Genomic DNA, 11,229 nt, shown 5'->3' with positions numbered 1-11,229 from the left:
TATAATATAATATGTAAACTAAACATAATACAATGTATAACAGAGAGATGATTTACAAGGAAAAAAATATCATCTCCCAAAACTATAACCATATACATTCGACTGTTTCCCTCCCAGCCAAGGAACTCCGGCAAGGATCAGGACAAAACCAAGTAATCTCATTCCAAGACAATGACAGGAAACAATTGGAAAACGGGTATGGGGGGATAGAAGACATAGCATGTACCTCCCTGCCCACTATGGGAGATCAGGATCCCCACCCAGATGGGTCACAAGTACTATAGAAATAGAAAGACATTGCAGGCCTACAACACTCATGGGTCATATGCACCACAGAAATAGAAAGACATTGTGGGCCTACAACACACTCATGGGTCAAAGGCACCATAGAAATAGAAATACATTGTGGGCCTACAACACACTTATGGGTCAAAGGCACCATAGAAATAGAAAGACATTGTGGGCCTACAACACACTCATGGGTCAAAGGCACCATAGAAATAGAAAGACATTGTAGGCCTACAACACACTCATGGGTCAAAGGCACCATAGAAATAGAAAGACATTGCAGGCCTACAACACACACATGGGTCATAGACAGCACAGAAAAAGTAAGGTGAAGTGAAAAGAGATGAGTTTTGAACAAAAAAAATATAAACCTGTGTATACAAAATGAACAAAAATCATGAAATTTGATATTTGATTTTTATTTGATTCAATCTGAATGTTGTTAAATCAGTATCTTTATATCAATCATCATCATCGTCATCATCATCATCATCACCATTATCGTTTTTTTTCTTCTTCTTTAAGTTACAGGCTATCCACAATCGAACACAATAATAAATTAACGTTCCCCATAAACCACTCATCGTTCATATTGAAAAAAACAAACAAACAACAAAACCATTACCGTTATTACACATCATAATATTTTTAAAATGTGTGATTTGCATACAAGTCAGTGAGTACCTCATGATGGATAAGTAAGCACATGTCTACTTATGTATGTGTGTGAATAAATGAGAGAGGGACGACACAGTGTGAATGTGTGTGTGTGGGGGGGGGGGGGTCGGGTTTTCTGTATAAGAACATGAGTAATATTTGTTCTGGACCAGGCTCAATTAAGTTAATGTATGCAAAAAGCTTTCGTAATCTTTAACATGCGTTCAGATTCTATATTTGTATTAATACTCTGTGGAATAGTATTGGGTTTCAAAGTAAAGGCCTATTCTAATTATAAGATATAGATAGATACCTATAATGGACCCATTTAACTTTATTAACATTTGGCAATCTACACACCTAGTGTGACAAACAAGACAGGAATGTGTTTGCGACAGATGGCTACCGATTAGTTTAGTTGGACAGTTGATGGATGGATGGATGGATGAGGATGAGAGAGAGAGAGAGAGAGAGAGAGAGAGAGAGAGAGAGAGAAGAGAGAGAGAGAGAGAGAGAGAGAGAGAGAGAGAGAGAGAGAGAGAGAGAGAGAGAGAGAGACGTGTTTTGTCAACATATCATTGCCGACAGTTTGACCGAAATGTTATTGTAGACTGAATAATTAACCATAAATTATAATAATAATAATAAATAATAATAATAAAAGTAGAGATGTGGTCAGACCTTGACCACAGGTCACTCAGCGGTCAAAACAATGAATGAGAAGTGGAAGTGGGGGGCAAAATAAAAAAGGCAGATGAATCATGTTTTCATGTTTTGATTTCGTTTGGGAGATAAGTCTGCTGATGCTCTCAAATGTGTAAGAAGATATTATTATCATTAGAACACCTTTTTAACAAAAAAAACTTTGGAAAAAAAAAAAACAAAACAAAAAACACAAATAAAACCCCCCAAAAAACAAGCAAGCAAGCAACGTGTGATCCTTGTTACTTGACACAGTGACTATTAGGGTGACGTTTGAATTGCAAACAGCAGTAGATTCCAAGATAGAATAATATAAAAATATTATGTATATATATATCAAATTTTGAATACATTAATTAATTTGCAAATTAAATGAAGCGAAGCACGTGGCCACAAGAAAGAAGTAACGGGTGATCTCGTGCGCGCAAGGGGAGAATGTATGATACTGCAGAAGGTTTATTATAGATACGTAATCAATGCAAATATATAACTCGACACACTAACCCACATTTTCAGAAGAAAAAGAAGAATCAAAATAAAATAAATAGAGTGAGATTGACTGACTCTCTACCTCTATCTCTCTCTACATTTCTCTATCTATACTCACTCTCTCTCTCTCTCTCTCTCTCTCTCTCTGACAAAGGATGCCATTCTGTTGAGTGAATATATACCAATTTTGATAGAAATTACCTCCCCCCCCCCCCCTTCCTCTTTCTTTTGTTCGCACAATCTCGACAATTGAATAAAAGTTCTGTGTTGTCAGTGTTGACAAAATAAAGTTCGAGCACAATGAAATGTTTCTGGGGTTTGAAGAATTTGACAAAGCCAAGAATCTGAAGGATTGTGTTGTATATAATATCTGAGGTACTTGGTACTTGTGTTGCGAGATGTATCAACTCGATACCGATGAGATTCAGACTTGGGATTGAATCATAAGAATGCTTTGGAGAATGTCTTCGATGCTGGGAAGGGAAGGTACGATTCTTTCCCTGTCTACGTCATCACCAATATGACGTAATATGTAGTAATATAGATTTGTATGAGATTCTTCTTGGTTCTCATTGGATAAAAATGAACACGTGACTGTTTCAATGTTCTGTTTGCATTACAAGTTGACATGAGTTCAGGTGTTGATGTCGTTCTTGCAAGCTTGACTCGACGTTGGTTCGTGGTTTTTGATGATTTCAGACATCAATATTTAGTTGCAGACTATTTCAGGAAGTCTTTAAGTATAGATTATATTTTTTACAAACTGTACAGTTACAAACACACCATCTGTGAGATTGTCTTAAATCATCATCATCGTTATGGTAGCGGTATTAGCGGTGTGATTAGAGACGTAGCATTTCAAGCATTCAGTTTATTTTCTTTATATCTAGTCTCTTCGGCTTAGTGGCGGTTGTCGGGTCGAGCATGACCAAAGTAGGCCGAGGCTGAACAACGGACTGGAACTGTCCGGAACTGTAGTCGTAGTGAATTCCATCCACGATGCCCCATTGCAGGAAACGAACTTGAGCAAGACGTAAAACTTTGACCCGTGATCTGACTTGTTTGCATGGGAGTCCGTATTCACGACTGCGAAAATAGCACGACGGTCACGACCAGTGAGGGCTTGGAAGGACAATCCATCCAGATAGATCGATCTCTTGTTCTCGTTTCTGGCCGAGGAAAGCAAAGACCGTATCGATATCTGGATTAAGATTCCGGCATGCTTGCCCAACCCGCACTTTACCCGCTACTGTCTGGATCGGTGTTGTTGTTGCTGCTGCTGTTGTCGCTCTGAGGTCTCAAGTCTTTGTAGTAGATGTCGGTACCGACAATTCTCCCGTCCTTCATTTTGCCTCCCATGGGGAGACAACCGACTTTCATGAACCCGGGCACACTTTCGATGATCTTAATCATGGATTTGTTGTTGCTAAACGTATCGCAGTAGATGCCCATGAAGCCGAGTCTTCCAGCAAACTGGACACACAGACGCATGCAAAACGATCCTAGACCGCACCCGCGTTGGTTCTTCCTGACAACGATGAAAGGATCGGCGACCTGGCATCCTCTGGAGTATTTGCTGACGGCGAGGATGAAAGCGGCGACCATGGCGCCGGAGTCCTTGTCCATGACTGCAAACTGGAAGCCGTCGGTTATTTCTTCGAGGAACTCTTTCTCGTCTGAGTATTCGTCCGCGCCAAACCCTTGTCCGTCTTGGGCCGCGTCTTGCACCAGCTGATAGGTTTCGTGGATTTGGGATTGCGTCATGGCGTCAACGATCACGTGACGCCCGTCGATGAGGGTGGTGCTGTAGGGCACGACGGAGGCTGACATTTTGGTGTACTCTTTGAGAAGCATTTTGATTGGTCGGTTGATCGATTGGTTGTTAGGTAGATTTGGAATATGAATCGATATCAATGGAGTAGGCGATGAAGTGTATTGAATACTTCAAATACTGGTAACAATCTGGAAAAAGATAAAAGAAAGAAAAAAAAAAAGAAAACATTATTGTCAAGCACAAACAAAATTAAAGAGGAATAAAATAATAAACAAACAAACAAACAAAAATAAAACGTGAATTTCAAAACAAGCACAGGCATATACTTAAATCAACCAACAGAATATGAAACGTTGAATATAAAAATATATTTAACGCCCCCCCCCCCCCCCACACACACACGTACTGACTTACTTGACTTAGATGCCTTTCGCGTCTCGACCGAAAGATCGGGTCGCCTTGGCTGTTTCCAGTATTTCCTGTGTGAGGTGTCTCCAATATTGCCGGTCCTCTGCTAGGGTTCTCAGATTTTCAAGGTCCCCTGCCGTTATGAGACTAATGCTTTGTCCAAGTGTTGTGAGGTTTTTGTTTAGGATCACGGGGAGTGTTGTGATCGGTCTTCCTCTGAAAAGGTTCCCGTGTTTTTGGAAGTATCCCGACATGGCTTGGTTTGCTGGTATGTTTTTGTCCCTGCGTAGTATGTGACCGAAAAGTTGCCATCGTTGTTGTAAAATGTCAAGGGAGATTGGTCTTTCTTTTGTGATCTTATAGAGTGATTCATTTGAGATCTTTTTGGGGTATTTGATGTCCAGTACCCTTCTTAGCTGTGTGCGATGGAAGGCATCCAGATGTTCTTCTTCGGATTTTGTCAACGCCCAAGTGCCGCAGTTATACAGAAGTACCGGTTTTACAAGAGCATGGTACAGTTTCAGTTTGGTTTTTCTCTTTATTTTGTCACCTCTAATCCATACATTGGTGAGTTTACTGAGTGCGGCGTTTGATAGCTGTTTTCTTCTTTGTACATCCTCGGTGTCTCCAATTAGTGAGCCGACTTTCTTTGTTCTTTTCCATTCCTCTTTGTTCCTCGATATTGTTGTAAATTCGGTTTTATTGGAATTGACTTGGAGGTTATATTTCATGAGGGTATTTTGTATGATGTCTATATTTGCTGGTGTTGATCCAATAAAATCGACATCATCTGCATAGGCGATTTCTCTAGGGATTGCATTCTCAATATGAGTCGTTGGTTTTGGAATGACTTTTCGAACTTCTTTCAGAGCGTGTTCTAAGTATATTGTGAACAGAATCGGGCTCAGACTATCTCCTTGGGGGGTCCCGATGTTACTTTCGAACTGCGTCTGTTTTGTGGCCCTGTATATCCTTGGTTGTATCTTTGTGTTGCTGAGGAGAAATCGGATTATTCGGAGCTCGTCTTCGTCTACTATGTCTGTTAATATCTCCAAAAGTTTTCCTCTGTCGATCGTATCAAAGGCTGCGGACATATCGATTCCGGTTATTGTTATGGATATGTTTTCTTTGAGTGCCTTTGCTGCCAACCATTTATGTGTCCATACAACGTCCGATGTGCTTCGGTCTTGGCGAAACCCGCTTTGGCTATGTGATAGATAATTTTCTATTTTCGGTCTAATTCTGTTGAGGACAATAGTTGACAGTGTTTTTCTTATGGTATTCAGTAATGTTATTGGGCGCAGGTTGTTTACGGGTCCTTTCGTTTTTCCTGGTTTTTGTATTGTAATTAGGACACCGCTGTTTATGTCCCAGTCTTTGTGTGTTGAGAATGTTTTGTTCATTATGTTTGCAATGCTCAGATCCAGGGAGAGGGTACCGCATTTCAGCAATTCAGCGGGAATTTCATCTTCTACACACACGTACACACACACAAATAATAAAAAAAAAAAAAACAAAAAAAAAAACCCCAAACATAATGCATGAGGAAGAAGGAAGCTAAATACTACACCACGAAATTGCATGACCTGCATGCAGCACAGGAAAGAGGGAAGAAGGTGGGGGACAATGACGCACACACGTCCCTATTCATTCATTACATATCACAAGGTCTACCAATCAAGCAGAGTCGACGAAATGTGTTAAAACCCTCCAATTCTACACGACGGCATTATGTTATAATTAAAATCTCACTAATACTATAATATTAAATTAATGAGATAAACCACCGAGCAGCAGCATTAGTATAAAATATAATTAATTGTATTATAACCCGGTCAGCCAAAAGACGTAGAGAAGGCATTAAAGTTTTAATGCTGCTAACGTCACACGAGTTCCCCTACTCGCATTATCACTTTAATCAGCGTATCTAGTATTGGATCCAGGAGATTTGATTGACTGGGTAGACTAATGGGAAATTGTCATTGTAATTATTGTGAATTGAAACGTTTTAAAAACAACTTAGTCGAACTCTAATTTGATTTGACGTATACAATAAGAACATATTTCTAAAATGCGCATGTGTTCATATATGCACGTCTGACATCCGAACCCATTTATGGGCCTAAGTTAAACATTGTTGTAATGGAAAATATTTTGCGACTTTTTTAATTGAAGATTTCCATTACAACAGACCAATAGGAATTGGGTTATCAGACCTGCAAATATGTGCACGTCGATTGTAATCCATTACTTGGGGGGGGGGGGATACTATACTGTACGACCTGTTTAGAGGAAACGGTGAAATTAACAAAGCGAGGAAGAAGACAGGGTAATAATAATATAGATCAATGTAAGCAAAGTATTATGTCATGCAAGCTATTTTTAGTGCTGACATAACAACTGTAGAATATCGTCCGATCGCAATATTTATTCGTACATTGACTCATAAGGAACGAGAAACCAATACACACAGGCGCGCGCGTACGCACACAACCTACAAACATATTATGGGCGACGTTATTATTACTGTTTATTATCGATCGTGTGATGCAATTCCGCCACTCGACACGGTCCCGCAACGCACACGGGCCACGAACTTCTCTTTACTAGGTCACTAGGCCACGGCTGTGGGGAGAGGGATTGGGGTGTGTGTTTACTTTTTCAACCAATCAAAACACTCCAAATTTCGGTGCGGGTCGTTGTCCTCAACTCATATACATATTCATGAGTGTTTGTAAACACTGCCTGGTGAATAGACCGAAATGGAATATTTTTCGTTTTGGATTTAAAGATTACTTTGTTTGGAACCCTGTAAAATGCAGTAAGCGTTTTAAATTATAAAGTATAAGTTATTTTCTTCATCTGAAGAAAAGCGATTTGAGACAGGATTCGTAACGCTCGTCAAAACCAAAACAAATCAACACCTGACTATGTCAGGCAAAGTCGGTCAAAATCAGAGCAAGCTGAAAACAGATCGTTAAAACCGTACGGTCGGTTGAGCTGGATTGATGGAAAAGAAAAGAAAGGTTGCCGGTGGTGCATCGCGATATTGAGAGAGAGAGAGAGAGAGAGAGAGAGAGAGAGAGAGAGAGAGAGAGAGAGAGGGGGGGGGGGGGGGGAGGGGGAGGAGAGCGCTATTGTGACATGACCTCCTTATGATTATTCCCTCGTTCTCAATGTTGACAAAGGAAATATATTAATACTTAGGTCAAAGCCACAAGACAATATTAATTCCGGTCCTTTTCAACACGGCAACGAAATACAAGGTCGAATTGAATCGAATAATGTACCTGTTCATTTCAGTCAACCAGGCGTGAAAGCAGAGAGCAGGCGCCTTCCATACAAAATTAAAGTGAAAAAAAAATAAAAAATAATAATAAATAAAATAAACTCAGAATTAATTATAAAGCAGCAGTATAATTATATTTTCGTTCTACAATCCAAAGCTTTTTAATCGCACGGCTTTTGATAGACATTATTGTTACCGATTTAGATTTATTATAAGATTTATGACCCTGTATAATAATATCTTTTATAATCCTGGATCGTCCTACTGCGCCCATTTTATTATTATTATGCCCATAAAATACGCAAAACCGAGTTCAATATTAATAATAATATAGCACGAAAAGAGTTGATAATAGAGGAGGTGCACGGGGGGATAAACTCCCCCATGAAATTAGATTAAATTTGTCCTTGAGAAAAACGGGATGGTGGTTTGGGGATAGAGAGGGGGGGGGGGGGGGGGGGGGGGTGCTTGCGCCTCTCACCGCTCGCAACTTGCTCGCGATTTGACCTGACCTCGCAAGTGAGTGAACGAACACGCGACATGCTCGTTGACCGAGTTTTTGTGGAGGACAATAACAATGATTAATAACAAATAATATTAGGTAGTAAACTTTATGAGCGAATATTATTTATGTGCCCTTCAACAGCTCCTCCCCTCCCCCTCAACTGGTTTATTGCATATCTTGTCCTTTTTATTGATTGTCACTATTTATAACTAGATATATGATAAATTATGTCATATTAATATTAGGTGTGTTTCGATGGAAGTTTATTATCTTTTATTGTGTCCTTGATGTTGAAAATGTTCAGACATACATTGTTATTATCGTCAAGAGAGATTGACCTATATAGTTGTGAGATAAAACTGAAATGTGTTTATCTCTTAAAGATGAGTCATCTCAAGCATCTGTAATCAATAAATAAATATTACTACACAAGACAACCGTATCCAGACAGGGCCTTGACCATTATCAACTAAACTTATCAATATTTACCAACCACACGCATATTTTGTTTTTATTTTATTTTATTTACATATTTATTTTCTCTTTCTTCGGAATAACAAATAATCATTATATAAAACATGCAGCCTTATTAGTAATTTAATAAAGCCTCGAGAGTTTACCGCAATGCCAAAACACATCCCCAGAATCCTCAACTAATATGACTGGTCGCTGTTGATAGATAATGAATTATTTTTAGTGCTTTCATAAGCCCGTGCACTGGCCTCCAACACCAAAAATCACTCGCTAAGTGAACGCTTTTACCGGCTGCGAATTTCAATACAGAGACGACAATAGTCATCATCGGCTGACGAAATAGGTCATCGTGTTGCCTTTTATAAATTCTTACGAAACAAACGAAGCACATTCGAGAATATCCTCGTCGGCTGGCTACTCGGAGGAAACAAATGAGACAACACAGCGATCGATCGATACGGTCTACGACCTATTATATTTGTACAAGGCCGTTTGCATCATTCACACTCTCACACGATTTAACTACGATTCAAACACTGACATTTTTGAGTGTTCTTTAAACTTAATTTCGAACAAAGCAAAATCTCCCAACACATTTATTTTGGTTGTTCTTAATTTCGCCATATTTTCAACTCAACAAACGGAATCGAAAGAAGTGGGATTTGAATAATGATAAATACAATTGTGATCGACAGAAGTAAACACCGTTGTTGAACTGCTAGAATTTAGAATAAATACAAGCACACAGACCCTGTTTTGCTACTTTCGTCCATCGCCTGGCCTAATTATAATAACAAAAATCTGCTCGCTCTTGAATGTTCTCTTTGTTATTGATTTAAAAATAATAAATATATATTATAAATTTTTTCTTCGTCTGCTTTATCACTTTCATCCATTTGGGAATGAAGAAATTTAATGCTGGATACGGCACTGCAATGTTTTTGGTTTGTTGACTTGTCGGCGTGGTGCATGGTAGCAATGGTAGGCATGTCCTTGCCTTATCACTAATTCTAATCCTGTTTTTTTTTCCTTCAGACGTATCGCACACCCATTCGCGTTAATCCGTTCACGATGACAAATTAAAGAAACTATTAATGATTAACAAAATAACAGATTAAGTAATCAGCTTACTTAGTCAATCACGCATGGGACAAGTTTTCATGAATCATCCACCGTGGAGATTATCACTGTTTGCCTCGAGGGCATCGGAGTGCACCTGGAAAATTGCAACTCCTAAAGATTGGTCATAGCTTGACCACTTGATTGACACGAGTTGCAATTATTGCTTTCTTCTTTACGTTTTCTCCACGTCACTGAAGAAATTGGGACTAATAATCATTAGTCATCAATTAACACACAGAAGCTAAGCAATCAGCACGCTCCTTACACTACACCCTGAGTTGCTTACAATATTCAAATAGTTTTTCGCTCTTTATTTCTTTCACATTTGGGTCGACGGTGGGTTGTTGTATTTTGGATTTAAATTCTTATGATATTCACTACAATTATTCATTTAAGTAAACATTGACATAACTAGAGCACTCTGATCTCGATCTCACGGCCACGGACTCACCATACATATCGGCGCTTCAGTTTTTCATTTTAATTATTATTACAGTTTCCATACATTTGTATTGATAATTTTGAAAGAGAGTGACTTCCGAGGGATTTTGGAGTACGATGAAAAACTGAATAACCTCTTTTGAAATCCACGAGTCAATACATTTTGATACAATGTATGATGAAACGAAATAAAGTAAACGGTGATAATGACAGGTGGGCAAGAAACAACAACAATAAAAACCACAGAATGCACACATAATAATCAAACTGGCGTAAAAGAAAAATAAATAAATTATATATAAAGATATTCTTAATAGCAAACTCATCAACAAAAAAAAAAACAATATCTAAGTGAAATGCAACATCAATAAGTGAATATTATGTAGGTACAATGTTCAATACTTACAGTGTATGGAGGTGGAAAACTTGGAATAGATATTATATCAAATGATCACTTGAATTAACAGGTAAATTAAACAACTTGGAACAGTAACAGATAATAACAGTAGCAAATAGTCAACTTGTATGATAAATAAACGAACAGTGCAGATATTATCTCGTGGAATTTTACAGTTATAATCGTCGTTGGAGCAGATTGAGTAGAATGATTTGATACACGCATCGCACAGGGTTGCCAGATTATTTTTCAACAAAATGCCAGGGGAAGGCTCAAAAAATGCCAAAACACTCAAAAAGATGCCAAAGTCTGTTGACTCCCACCCCCACTAAGAAAACTACTCACTTCTGATAGACAATTTACTATCATATCCTGGTGGCTTGCGTGTTTTCTTTTCTTTTTCTTTTCTTTTTTTTTTGTTTTTGTTTTTGTTTTTTTTTGAATTATACTAAATTTCCTGTTGGGGTAATTATTTACCTACTGACTACTAAGTGGAGTGCTAAACCACTACACCACGGTTGGATTTTAAGAATGAAAAAGAAATGTGAAGATGTTTGTTTTTACGCGTTTAGAAATAATTAAGAAAAGGTGTCATTTGAAGTATAATATACAAGAAAAGAAAATGCCAAATGAAAATGCCAAATGCCAAATGATTTTTCTAATGCCAAACGGTTTTCAAAAAT

General features: G+C 38.4%; 1 protein-coding gene across 1 annotated transcript; it reads right to left on the bottom strand.

Moving 5' to 3' along the window:
- Positions 1 to 691: 691 nt before the first annotated feature.
- Positions 692 to 10,768, bottom strand: LOC144957398 (uncharacterized). Its single transcript, XM_078888665.1, has 2 exons — positions 10,556 to 10,768; positions 692 to 4,098 (listed from the first exon to the last, which is right to left on the bottom strand). Exon 2 carries the CDS (start codon positions 3,988 to 3,990, stop codon positions 3,376 to 3,378), a length of 615 nt encoding a protein of 204 aa, XP_078744791.1. The 5' UTR covers positions 3,991 to 4,098; positions 10,556 to 10,768; the 3' UTR covers positions 692 to 3,375.
- Positions 10,769 to 11,229: the final 461 nt, after the last annotated feature.

Source organism: Berghia stephanieae, chromosome 11 (assembly GCF_034508935.2).
Source record: "Berghia stephanieae isolate SIO BIC M18660-M18661 chromosome 11, UCSD_Bste_1.3, whole genome shotgun sequence".
Lineage (NCBI taxonomy): Eukaryota > Metazoa > Mollusca > Gastropoda > Nudibranchia > Aeolidiidae > Berghia > Berghia stephanieae.
The sequence above is the reverse complement of the archived record's forward strand: the minus strand, read 5'-3'. Positions and strand labels throughout refer to the sequence as shown.